The sequence below is a fragment of the Gorilla gorilla genome, chromosome 3 (genome assembly GCF_029281585.2).
Source record: "Gorilla gorilla gorilla isolate KB3781 chromosome 3, NHGRI_mGorGor1-v2.1_pri, whole genome shotgun sequence".
In the NCBI taxonomy this organism is placed as follows: domain Eukaryota; kingdom Metazoa; phylum Chordata; class Mammalia; order Primates; family Hominidae; genus Gorilla; species Gorilla gorilla.
The window spans coordinates 147,965,551-147,979,460 of NC_073227.2; the positions used below are offsets into that span (position 1 = coordinate 147,965,551).

The following is a 13,910-nucleotide window of genomic DNA, read 5'->3' on the forward strand; positions in this document are numbered from 1 at the left end:
GATATGCTCAACTTTTAATCCCAGAATAATGAATTTTATTTTATTTTCTCACAGGGCTCAATTCGAACAACTGTGTGCTTCCCTTTTGGCCAGGGTTGAACCACCTTTAAAAGCAGTAATGGAACAAGCTAGTAAGTGGAAATTACTGGACTATCAAAACTGTACCATAATGATGCCTACTTAGCGGGGGTAGATAATGATAAAATAAATTTTTAAAACTTTGTTTTTTAAAAAGATTTATATTTCTTATTTTAGGGAAGGAGATTATAACTCATTATTCACAAGAGTAAGGCAGTATAATTCTGGGTTTATGAGAATTCTTCCTGGATCTTCTTATTGTTTATATCATAAATCTCATGCTAATTCTGGCCAAGCACGGTGGATCATGCCTGTAATCCCAGCACTTTGGGAGGCCGAGGTGGGTGGATCACCTGAGGTCAGGAGTTCAAGACCAGCCTGGCCAACATGGTGAAACCCCATCTCTATTAAAATTCCAAAAATTAGCCAGGCATGATGGTGCGCACCTGTAACCCCAGCTGTTCAGGAGGCTGAGGCTGGAGAATCACTTGAACCTGGAAGGCGGATGTTGCAGTGAGCTGAGATTATGCCATTGCACTCCAGCCTGGGCAACAGAGTGAGACTCTGTCTCAGAACAAAAACACACACACACACACACACAAACTCATGCTAGTTCTATTTGGAAGTGTTTATAAACTATAGATGATTCTAAAATGAAATTAATGTAGAAATGGGGACATAATTGCTTTTTCATAAGGATTTTGGTAATCAATTAAAAATATCTTCTATAGGGATTTAGGAGGTAGAAATAAGAAAATTGAAGGACTCTGAAGAGCTCCTTTAAAACCCATGAAGTGCTTTTCTCTTTCTATTGCCACTCCATGATCTGGACCAAGTTGGACCAAGTGCATTGCCTGTCACATAAATAATATTTATTAAATTTTATATCTTTCTAAAAATTGTATTTTTCTTCCCTTTTATTTTCTGACAAGTAAAAAGTCAATCCACTGTTTAAAAAAGTACTCGACAAAGCCTTCTGTTGAGATTTTTAAAGACTATCATTTTTCTCAATTAAAAAAATTTTCCAGACTTACAACGTGAAGACATTAGTAGTATAGAAATTGTAGGAGGAGCAACACGAATTCCTGCAGTGAAAGAACAAATCACTAAATTCTTTCTTAAAGACATAAGTACCACATTAAATGCTGATGAAGCTGTTGCAAGAGGATGTGCATTGCAGGTATAATTGTTATTTTATTTTTTAGAATATGTATTTTGCCAGAAATGAGTGATAGATCCAAAGGGGCCTTTTAATGTTATCTGTTCCATCCATTTATCAATAAGCTAAAGTAAATTGAAGTTATTTCTGATAAATAAGTCTTATGTCTTTCCCATTTATGTTTTTAAGCTATAATAGGACAGTGTGTCTGTAACGACACTGAAAGAATATTAATTTTACAAATTATTGCAGTCTGCCCATTTAAAATCCCTTTTGGTGATGTAAAGATATTCTGTTAATTTTTATAAGGTCACATAAAGAGTACTCAGGCCCTTTAAAATTTTCACTTCTCATTGCCAAAAACCAATAACTTTTAAAATGTAACAGTTGTAATAGGAGGACTCTATTAAGCAGTTCAATCAGAGTAACCTAGGGTATGTTTTGTATTTGTTGATTTAAATATGGTATACATCTTATTTTCAGTGTGCGATTCTCTCACCAGCATTTAAAGTGCGTGAATTTTCCATAACAGACCTTGTTCCCTATTCAATCACATTAAGGTGGAAGACCTCTTTTGAAGATGGAAGTGGGTAAGTTATTTTTAAAACCTTGATTAGAGCTTGTCATAAATCTTTAACCAGTTAAACCTACTTTTCTAAATTAGAGAAATTTACGCTTCTTAAAATTCTGCCAAATACTTTTAAATAATGTATTAAAGAGATATAAAAATGATATATCACCTATAAATCATAATTGGGCATATTTTTAAATTTATGTTTTTTATAAAAGTAAAACAAGGCTCATTTTCAAATAAATCACAGTATAGAAGTATAAAAAAGACCTGCATTTGTCATATTCTCTCTTAGCCCATTTTACAGACATAAACATTTTTAAAAGCTAGTTTATCTGTCCAGTCATTTTCTTTGACTATCCATAAATAAATAAAATCATACATTTCTTAGGTACATATAGAATTATCTATAAATCTCTAGTGCAACTTAGCTTTTTTAATTGTATTTTATTTTTCCATGTCAACAGACAGTAACTGTTTTTTCAATAGTTATATGTGCCATAATAAATTTAACCAATACAGTATTAAGTCATATTTTTGCTATTTTAAACAGTGCTAGTAAGAACATCCTTGTGCACAAACCCTTGTTCAGTTGTGCTTGGTATATCTGTAAGATAGCAGTGTAGGAATGGAATTGTTTAGCCAAAGAAAATGCGCATTATTTTGAGTAATATTTGCAAATTATTCACTAAAAGGATACTGGTTTATATTCCTATTAACTTTCATGAGATTGCCTCTTTTAGCTCATTTTCTCCTGTACTTTTAATTGAACATGCCGATATTTTTTAAAAAAAAGCAGTTATTAAATTAATGTTTCCCTCTGTCATAAGCTACAATATTTTCATGCTTGCATTAACATTTACATTTTTTTCCATGAACTGCCCAGGATTTAGGTAGCCTGCTTCCCTACCAGAATCAAAATTTATATTTCAAATATTTTACTTGCCTGCTTTTCAGAAGTATAGCTTGTACAATGAATAATGATGTGTTTACATTTTGAAGTTATTTTTTAAATTTTGTTCTGTGTTCTGTACATAAGTACCCCCAAGAAAATGAGATTTTTGTATACATTTCAAAAATATGGATTTTCAGCCTTATCTGAATGTCTTGCAAAAGATTTTAATGGCATGTGTTAATGTCAGTTTTTTTCTTTTTAAATAATTTTTCACCTGTCTGCCCCAGATAATGTCAATTTTGAGGCAAGAATCATTATTCTATAAAATTTAATTTCAGTGTCAAGGTATAAGTGATCCAGAAAAAAATTGTAAGAAAACGTATGGGGAGCTAAATTGAAAAGTAAATATAGCCTAATGACTACAAAAAGAAAGTAGAAGGTATTGGTAGTTTCTTGAAAACTAGGATAGAGTAAGAAGTTTGTGGATTCAAGATTTTAAAATCTTCCACACTTATAGTAATAGGATGATATATAGTATTAAAGATTGGTTTCTGGGCCACTATAACAAATAGTCATAAACTGTTTCTGTTAAACAATTTAAGGAATAGGAATTGCTATTAGGTTTTAAAAACTCCCTGTATTGGAGGGGTAAAATGCTGCAAAGGACATTGTTGTATCAACTGAAAAAAAGATGGAAATATGAATAGTAAAGCATCAGAGAATATCCCTATTAGGATGCACACTGACGTTTTTAGGGGTAAAGCACCATAATGTATGTATAACCCTCGGTTGGTTCAGGAAAAATATATACAGAAAGTGTGTGCACTCAGATGATGAAACAAATGGAGTAAAGTAGCAAATCTAGGTAAAAGATATACAAGTGTTCCTTGTCCTATTTTTAATTTTGCACCTTTTCATAGGTTTAAAATTATTTGCAAACAAAAGTTTCTATTAAAGGTAGCCAGAATTAAAAGGGTAATAGGTGGCAAGTATTTTAGAAGTTAATGGGTAGGACTTGGCCCTCAGATGTGAGGGAAAAAAACCATACACATTGGCCTTAAAATATACATATTCTCAGGTAATTTTTCTCTTTTTAATAGTATACAGTTGTCTGTTATTATGATAGACATTATGAAAACTTTGAGCCATAAATCTGTTGCAATGCAACAAATGAGCAAAATCAGTAATTGTTTTTTCTTTTTATTTGTGCAGAGATTTTTGCAGTTGCTGCTAATGAATTAAGAATGAAATGGATTCAGTAAATAGGTTCATAGGCAACTTTCTATTTGTTTCTAAGTGAGTTCTTTCCCTCCATTTTAGGGAATGTGAAGTTTTCTGTAAGAACCATCCTGCCCCATTCTCAAAAGTCATTACTTTCCACAAGAAGGAACCATTTGAACTAGAAGCATTTTATACTAATTTACATGAAGTGCCTTATCCTGATGCAAGAATTGGTAAGATAAAAAAAAGTTCTCCATAACATTTTGGCCTTTTATAAATAATGTGTTATTTTAGAATCAAGGAAACAAATAGACATTTCAGCTAAGCCAGTATGGGACTTTTAAAGAAAGATATTTATACTCTTTTTAAAAATGTGCATTTGTAGTGCTCAGTTTATTTCTATAATGACAGCAGGGTTTACTGCAGTCGGCCCTCAGTATTCATGAGTTTGGCATCTGTACATTCAGCCAATATTAGGAAAAACAAGTGTCTGTACTGAACATGCCTAGACTTTTTTTTTCTTGTCATTACTACATGTAACAACTACTGACATACCATTTATTTTGTAGTAGGTATCATAATTAACCTAGAGATGATATAGACTTAAGAGTATTTGGGAGGTTGTATGTAGGTTATACACAAAATACTATGTCATATTTTTTAATAAGGGACTTGACTACCAGAGGATTGCTTGAGCCCAGGAGTTGAAGACTAGCCTGGGCAGTATAGTGAGACCCCATTTCACTCACATGCAAAATGATGTATAAAAGGTTCTTCCATCCTCAGAGAGACCTGGGACCAATCCTCAATGGATACTGAGGGGACAGCTATATTTCTAATTCATTTTTACTTCTATATTTAAAATGCTATGCAAAAATTAGCTGGGTGTGGTGGCACACACTTGTAATCTCAGCTACTCAGGAGGCTGAGGCAGGAGAATTGCTCAAACCCAGGAGGCAGAGGCTGCAGTGAACTGAGATTATGCCACTGCACTCCAGCCTAGGCGACACAGCGAGACTCCCTCTATCAAAATAAAATGCTCTGTAACTGTCCTGAAAGGTTTGTGTGATAATTATTTTTTACTGAAAAACTTAACTTTAATTGGTATATTCTAATTTTAAACTTAATGTTTACTGGCAACAACTAGAATGACTATTACTGGATTAATATGAAAGTGAGGGCGATTGGAAGGTGAGGCGGTCCCGGAGTTCTTGCATCCCAGGTGATTGTGAAGTGCTCACCATTTGCCACTGCACATAATTGAAACAAAATAGGAAAATTGCAGCAAACTCTTCAGGACAAGGTTTTCAAAACAAGTTGCAATCTTGGCAGAACTGGACAAAGAGAAAAGAAGACTACCTACGCAGAACCAGTCTTCAACAAATCATCCTGGAGCTAGCATTGCACTCTTGAGACCCTGTCTTAATAAGGACTTGTGGGATCACGCTGAGCCGCAGTATATTGCAGCCCAGCAGAAGGCAGCTTTGCAGCATGCTCATGCACATTCATTTGGATACTTCATAACTCAAGACTCTGCATTTGGGAACCTGATTCTTCCTGTTTTACCTCGCCTTGACCCAGAATGAAGAAAATATTTGTGATGGAAAAGTGACTTTGTAATATCAAATGCCAAAGCTACAGTCATTCAGTGCTAGATGAACTGTGACTTTCAGAATTTTGGTGAACTTTGATATTTTTTGTTTGTTAAAGGAATGTGTAAGTGAAAGCGGAAAGAAGGGTAACCAGGATGATGAGAGCTGTGGAGGCTGTATCGTCCAAGAAATTGATTATGTACCGTAACTGTAACTTTTTTGTAATGCTGTTTAACAGTAATCAGACTCTGAACTGGATGGTCACAAAAACATTCCCCAACCCCTAGCAAGTTTGACTGAATATATCATGTCCACAGTAGATTTCCAAGAATCATTTATAGTACTTAACTTTAAAGAAACGAGTACTTTTAAAAAATGAACCAATAAGCTTAAATCTGTTACATCCATATTTGCTGTTTATAGGATTGGTGTCAGTGTACCTTTTGAGTTTACAGTCAACATGTATCATCCTAAAATATTCTTTCTGAACTCATAACTACTTCCCCCTTTCTCACTTTAAAACAAACCCCAAGAATAAATTACTAACCAGTCTTAACCATCTTCTATAAACATATTCCCTTATAAATGATGTGATTAAATGCAATTAAAAATAATAGAAAAAAAAGGAAAGTGAGAATAGGAGATTGTAATATCCATTTTAACTGAGTGAACTTTTCAGAAGATATAAAATGAAATTATAACATTTAAAAGGATTTTCAAATTTTAAATTTTTTTCTATGTACTGCTTTATAGACTAAGAAGGGGACAGCACAAATATTATAAATATTTCAAGGATATTATATAAAGCAGTAAAATTATTGAACATTATATTAGTTTGCTAGGGCTGCTATAACAAAGTACCACAAGCTAGGTGGCTTAAACAGTAGAAATTTGTTGTCTCATTTCTGGAGGTTAGAAGTCTGAAGTCAAGATATCTCCAAATACAGTCACGTCTGAGCATGGTGGCTCATGCCTGTAATCCTAGCACTTTGGAAGGCTGAGGCAGGAGGATTGCTTGAGCCCAGGAGTTCAAGACCAGCCTGGGCAACATAGTGAGACCTAATCTGTACTAAAAATCAGAAAAATTAGCTAGACATGGTACCATGCACCTGTAGTCCCCGCTACTTGAACGCTGAGGTGGGAGGATTGCTTGAGCCTGGGAGTTTGAGGCTGCAGTGACCTATGATCATGCCACTGCACTACAGCCTGGATGACAGAGTGAAACTGTGTCTCAAAACAAAACACACATAGTCATGTTCTGAGGTACTAAGCACAGTGTGGGAGCAGGTGGGGGGCAAAATTTAACCCATAAAAAAGTCGTCTAAGTTTTTTACTACCTGATTTTACTGCCTAATGTTCTCTTTTCTATAGATAATATATATATGAGATTTCTTTAGAGAAATAAAACATCAGTAGATTTCTTAAAGCATTGATAATGATCTCTGCAGGTATTTTGCTATAGGAAAAATAAAAATTGGAATTGCTTTATTTATGAATTACCAAGATGGTTATGATTTGTAAAGCTTATATCAAAAAAAATCTATTTTGTTTTCAAATTCAGAAAGTGAATCTTATTTTGGTTTTAGAATAGCAGTATTATAAGATAACTTACTGCTTTTGAATCAAATTGTCCATGGTTAAATTCCCAGTGCTTTTTTTTTTTTTTCCTAGCATTGATGATTTTGGGCAGGTTACTTAAGCTTCCTGACTTAATAACAGGTTTGTTATGGTTTATAAAAGATAATCTGGGGGAAGTACCTGCCCCATAGTGATCAATCAGGATATGATCATAATTATTGCCAAGATGATTATTTGCCAACATCTTAAAGATGATAGCCAAATTATTCAATGAATTGAATAAGTTAATCTGAGGCTCACATACTGATTGGAGTTCTTTTTTCCTTAAGGGAGCTTCACTATTCAGAATGTTTTTCCACAGTCTGATGGTGATAGTTCCAAAGTGAAGGTTAAAGTTCGTGTTAACATCCATGGAATCTTCAGTGTGGCTAGCGCATCAGTAATTGAGAAGCAAAATTTGGAAGGCGATCACAGTGATGCTCCAATGGAGACAGAAACTTCATTTAAAAATGAAAACAAAGATAATATGGTATGTAGAAATTCTTTCTCAATGTTCTTGTAATAGATAGTGTATACAGTATATCTTAATCATAACTGGGACTTTAATAGTTGAATACATTACTCTCTGAGGTTTTGCTTTGATTTTCTGCTGTGGGAATCTGTGTAAAGTCTTTTGATAAAAGCATTAAGGAATAATACTATTTTCAATGCTTTACATCTTTCACGTTGTCACATACTTTTTAAGAGTTTGGTGCATCTTTCATAGTATTACATGGAGCAGGTGAACCTGGAGTTCTTTCCTAAGTTCTTCACTTCCATTAAAACATGTATTTTATTATGGCTAGATTTTTAGCTTACAGATAAAACCACTTCAAAATGATAAATTTTGAACTATACATTCTTTTTAGATTGAAAACACATGCTTAATAAATAATTTTTCAGGGTTTATTTGGGGGACATCTGAGACAGTTAAGTAGAGGAATGTGCTGTACATTCAGTAGTGTTAAAGTACAGATTTTTGGCCGGGCGCAGTAGCTCACGCCTGTAATTGCAGCACTTTGGGAGGCCAAGGCGGGTGGATCACGAGGTCAGGAGATCGAGACCATCCTGGCTAACACAGTGAAACCCCGTCTCCACTAAAAATACAAAAAATTAGCCGGGCGTGGTGGCAGGTACCTGTAGTCCCAGCTACTCAGGAGGCTGAGGCAGGAGAATGGCGTGAACCCGCGAGGTGGAGTTTGCAGCGAGCCGAGATCACACCACTGCACTCCAGCCTGGGTGATAGAGCGAGACTCCATCTCAAAAAAACAAAACAAAACAAAACAGATTTTTAACTTTATTAAAGAGTTATGTGACCTGAATTTACTGTGGGGATACTATAGATGAAGGAATCTTAGGAGAACTTTATTGTATTTAATTACACAACGTTTTCATCTTTTTATGTGTGCTCCTCATGAATTATTTTTGTGCATTATTTTTAATGGCATTAGATTTTTTGTCTAATTACAATTGGAAGCTTGCCCTAGATTTTTTTGTTTGTTTTTTTGTTTTGTTTTGTTTTGTTTTGTTTTTGTAGCCCAGAGGTCCTTTATTTTTTTTTTTTAACACCTATTATGCCATGAATTCATAGGGAATAGGTTCCAGCAGCTCAGGCTCCTTCCCATTGGTTCTCACAAAGTGTGCTTCTCTGGGTGGAGCAGGCTGGCGCTTTAGTTGAACCCAGGTGCCTTTCTCTTTGGCTTCTTTCTTTTTCTGATCATTTTCCTTCACACGTTTCAGGAAGCTATCTCGGCTCTTAGAGTGCTTAATGTGCTCAATACGCACATTAATTCTCTTGGCAAGAATCTTGCCCTTAACTTGTTTGTTTACAACGCCAACAGCATGCTGGGTAACATTGTAGACTCTTCCAGTTTTGCCATGGTAACACTTGTGGGGCATTCCTTTTTGAACAGTACCCATTCCCTTGATGTCTACAATATCACCTTTCTTATAGATTCGCATATATGTGGCCAAAGGAACAACTCCATGTTTTCTAAAAGGCCTAGAGAACATACATCGGGTTGCCTCTCTCCTCTTTCCCTTTGTGTTCGTCATTTTGGCGAATTACTGGAAGATGGCGGTTCCGGCCGAAAGGCGATTTTCTTTTATTCTATTTTAAGACAGTTTCTCCCTTTTTTTAAGGTTGCTTTTTGTTTTTATTAGTAATTACTATGCATCTTTCTTCCAAATTGATCAGAATTCAACCACTAGACTTTAAACTACTTCATTTAAGGACTGTGGCTTTTTCTTTCAATCTTTCCATGTATCATTTTGTAATCGCTTTCTTATTTGAATTGAGGAAGAGGAAATGTCTTTATCTGTTAGTGAAGGTACAGTTTTTCATAAATTAACATAATAATTGGTGAAAAGTTAATATTTCAAATTATAATCCACAATAACTTAGATATGTAAATTTAATCCATTAAGATTTATTTTTACTGAAATTGAAAGTGCTTTGTATGCCTTCTAAGACCAGGTGTTTATAATCATTTATCTATTTTGTTGTTGTTGTTGTTTGAGACAGTCTCGCTCTGTTGCCCAGGCTGGAGTGCAGTGGCGCAATCTTGGCCCACTACAACCTCTGCCTCCTGGGTTCAAGTGATTCTCCTGCCTTAGACTCCCAAGTAGCTGGGACTACAGGCATGTGCCACCACGCCCAGCTAATTTTTTTTGTATTTTTAGTGGAGATGGGGTTTCACTGTGTTAGCTGGGATGGTCTTGATCTCCTGACCTCCTGATCCATCCAACTCGGCCTCCCAAAGTGCTGGGATTACAGGTGTGAGCCACTGCGCCTGGCTCATTTATCTTTTTTTAAGTATTTCTGCTGAGACCTTTAATTTTCTTTATATAATATTAGTGAATCCTGGGAACTGAAAATACAACAAGAATATTATGGTACCCATCTTGTACTTCCCCTGGCAGTTCTTATTTGCTGCTTCTGTTTGTCTGTGAGCTGGAAATTCAGTTAACCAAGCTTTAAAGGATGATTTCTGTATGTGAACTAAGTGGGTTCACCTGTGAATAAAGTGCATGGATTTATGGCATCTGCTTTGGTTACTCAGAGACTTACCTGCTTATGATAGTTTTTGGCTTGCTAGAACATTTGCAGGCAGTTGAGGTTCCCATACAAGGAATTTCTAGATAGGTGATGTGTTCCTTAATATTTCTTTTACAATGTATGTAATCAAAAGGAAAAAGGTAGCTAACATTATGGATCATATACTTGGCATTGTTGGTGAGCACATTCATATATGTATTATCTTTTTTTTTTAATTTTTTTTGAGCCACCATGCCCAGCCTAAATCTTTTAAATCCCTACTACAACTAATATAATAAATATTGAATAAATTGTAGTTTATTTCCTTTTCCTTGCTAATAAAAGCGATGATGCTGAATACACTGTGTTGAAAATATTCTGTGCACTTTTTACTTTTTTTTTTTTGAGACGGAGTCTCGCTCTGTCACCCAGGCTGGAGTGCAGTGGCACAATCTCGGCTCGTTGCAACCTCCACCTCCCGGGTTCAAGCAGTTCTCCTGCCTCAGCCTTCTAGTAGCTGAGATTGCAGGCACACGCCACCACGCCTGGCAGATTTTTGTATTTTTAGAAGAGATGGGATTTCACCATGTTGGTCAGGCTGGTCTCAAACTCCTGACCTTGTGAGCCACCAGCCTCTACCTCCCAAAGTGCTGGGATTACAGGCGTGAGCCACCGTGCCCGGCCTGTGCACTTTTTAATGGTTCTCTCTAGGATTTTTCTCTTTAATTCTGTATTTGGAAGTTTAAAGACTTAAATACCATTATAAAGTAGTCCCCCCTTCCCCTCAAAAAAGTGAACCAATTCAAAGACTCTGGAAGCTAATTGTTTAAATTTCAAGGGGTGGAATAATAAGATAATAAGTTCTTCTTTTTACTCTATCCTAGCTGATGGTATTGCTGGCTCTGAGGTAGATAAAGAGGCCCAGACATAAACCAGTGAACATCAGCAGGAGCCTTTTTTTTTTCTATGAGGGTCAGTTTATGAAAGACTTTTTGTATGTGTTATTTTCTAATTCAAAATTAAAATAGCATTGATTTTCCCGAAAAATCACAATAGAGCTTGCTGACTTCAATATAATGATGTGTGAGAAAATTGACACCTCTCTTGTAGGTGTAATTTAATGCAGGGGCATATTAAGAAATTACCACATCAAGCCCTGAGTACTTATTAAGAAATTACCACATCAGGCTCCGGGTACTTACTAAGAAATTACCATATCAAGCCCCGGGTACTTTGGTTTGTGCCTATAGTTACAGCTACTCAGGACGCTCGGGCCGGAGTTTGAGTCCAGCCTGGACAACATAGTCTGCAAAAAAAAAAAAATTACCACATCTTAAACTATATCACAAAACCCAGGGATCAAAGAAACTATATGCTATTCATCTTACTAATGTACCACAGTTTATTTCCCAATTGTTGACCATTTGGGTTCTTTATCTTTTTATTTACTTCTATTTATTTTTTTAATTCCACATATTTGCTTATGTGTAGCCAGGACTCTTCTATGCACTAGGGATACAGTGATTAAACAAGATTGAAAAGATTGCCACCCATCTATAACTTACAGTCTAGTGGGAGAGGACAGGCATGAAGCAAAAAGATAGCATATAAATATAAAGGAAGTTAATGGGGATGCGTAGTGGGAATTATGTGATAGTGATGAGGAAACCACTTAGGAAGGAACAGGTAAGCTAGTCTGAAAGATGCAAAAGGCAGCTTAAGGGTAAGGAGTAGATAGGTAGTTGTCCAGGCAGAGTGAATAACAAATAGAAAGGCACTGAGACAGGAAGGCCTTCTTTTTTGTTGTTGTAACAAATAGAAGAGTGGTTGGTGTATAGGATATAGGTGTGGAGAATGGGGGAATAGCAGGAAAAAAAATGAAATTGAGAGGGTAAATCAAGCGACAAATCGGGTAAAACCTTAAAGTTCATGATAGTATCTAGATTTGTTTCTTAAGTGCTTTATGTTTATTTAGCAAATAGCTGTGAGTACCTAAAATGTGTGCTTGGTCATAGCAGCAAACAGAAAGATGGTTTCAACTCCCATGGAGTTTAAAATCTATCAGGGAAGTCAGAGTCTAGAGGCACTTCCATTAATTATCCCACTGTTGATTTCTATAAACATCTTAAAATCATTTTAAAGAATTAAGTTTATTACCATTTCATATCCATTTTAAGATGTGTAATTTTCTGCTTTCAAATATATCTTAGTCTTGCAAATGATAACATCTTATATTTGCTGTTGATCATGGCAATAGTCATGAGATACTTCTCATCACCTGTGCATCTGTGAACTCGGTTGTAATTCCTAGTGGCATGACTAGATAGTTGGCAACCTCTTGACATTTTAGTGAACAAACCATTTAAGGAGCATTCAAGGAAGGAATACGAGTCCTGGTTGTTTGAAAACAGGTTGTGATAAAAGATACAGTCATAAGTCTTGTAGAATAGGTGTTAGTGGCTTGTAAGAAAACACTAGAGGCTATATTAGAGCAACTTTTAAACAAATGCTGGGTCATTTATACTCCTGATGACACACAGAGCGATATTGTATAGAAATATACATTAACAACTGGATTAAATGATTCAGAAGAGTTGGATTCTGAATATGAAGAAATTTTAGAAATAACTACTTAATCTGGTTTATTTTCCTTTTCTCTGTGAAAGATATATAAACAATAGAAGAGCTCTTTGAATAAATATAAAAATTCTAAGTGATAAGGCATTGTGACCATTTAGCATTTTTTTCTGAGTAATACAAAAATTAGAGTTAATAACTCAACACTTTATCACTTTTTTCACCTATCTTACCTATCAACAGGGTTGGGGAGGTTGTAAGGTAGGGCAGGGGAGTTGAAATATCAAAAATAATTGATTTTTTTTTTTAATTTGAGACAGAGTCTTGCTCTGTCATCTAGTTTGGAGTGCAGTGGCACGATCTCAGCTCACTGCAACCTCTGCCTCCCAGGTTCAAGCAGTTCTCCGGCCTCAGCCTCCTGAGTAGCTAGGATTATAGGCGTGCACCACCACGCCTGGCTAATTTTTGTATTTTTAGTAGAGACAGGGTTTCACCATGTTGGTCAGGCTGGTCTTGAACTCCTGACCTAGTGATCTGCCTGCCTTGGCCTCCCGAAGAATAACTGATCTTTTAACTCCAAAAAAAAAAAAATTAGCTCCTCTTTAGCAGAAATAAGCTTTTATTCAAGATAGCTTTCTGGGTATTACAGATTTGCTTAATTCTAGATGTAGTTGAAGACCTAACTTATGCCGATTCCTACATTTCAAGCTTTCTTCAGGAGGATGGTGACAGATAGGATTAAGAAGGTGACCAAAAAAATCTATTATATATATGGGATTATTTGCCAAGTGGAGAGTTCATTTTGGAGATTTTATTGGTAGAAAGTTTGGTTTTTAGACAAAAAAATCTTAAAAGCGTACCTTTTAATAATTTAGAAACACCCACTTTGAGTTTTGATTAATTTGATTAATTTTGATTAATTTATATCAAAACTCAAAGTGCGTATTTCTAATTATTTTACATTTTACAATTTAAAGATATAGTATTGTATTTGTGTAATTCATAGATTTTGTATCTTTTTCATTTTATTTTCTCGTGTTATTTATAAACATTTTTCATATCAAGTTGAATGTTCTCTATTTTATTTATTTTTATTATACTTTAAGTTCTGGGATATATGTGCAGAACATGCAAGTTTGTTACATAGGTATACATGTGCTGTG

The 13,910-nt window shown here is 35.3% G+C and overlaps 3 protein-coding genes across 4 annotated transcripts in view; 2 read left to right on the top strand and 1 right to left on the bottom strand.

Annotated features, from left to right (window-relative positions):
• The window catches only part of HSPA4L (heat shock protein family A (Hsp70) member 4 like), a 49,522-nt gene that overhangs the window by 19,493 nt on the left and 16,119 nt on the right, over positions 1-13,910 (top strand). For both annotated transcript variants that reach the window (XM_055385322.2, XM_019025865.4), the window contains exons 8-12: positions 55-131; positions 1,107-1,258; positions 1,721-1,827; positions 4,024-4,157; positions 7,424-7,623. In XM_055385322.2, the coding sequence (XP_055241297.2) occupies positions 55-131; positions 1,107-1,258; positions 1,721-1,827; positions 4,024-4,157; positions 7,424-7,623 (670 nt within the window). The remainder of the gene's footprint in view (positions 1-54; positions 132-1,106; positions 1,259-1,720; positions 1,828-4,023; positions 4,158-7,423; positions 7,624-13,910) is intronic.
• Positions 5,093-7,416, top strand: LOC129533141 (SOSS complex subunit C). The gene is given in 3 exon segments (XM_055385078.2): positions 5,093-5,115; positions 5,199-5,239; positions 5,242-7,416. Coding segments are annotated over 3 exon segments (333 nt in total). The 3' UTR covers positions 5,511-7,416.
• On the bottom strand, positions 8,659-9,203 carry LOC101144435 (large ribosomal subunit protein eL21-like). Its single transcript, XM_055385323.2, has one exon. The coding sequence runs from the start codon at positions 9,186-9,188 to the stop codon at positions 8,706-8,708; it is 483 nt and encodes a 160-aa protein (XP_055241298.2). The 5' UTR covers positions 9,189-9,203; the 3' UTR covers positions 8,659-8,705.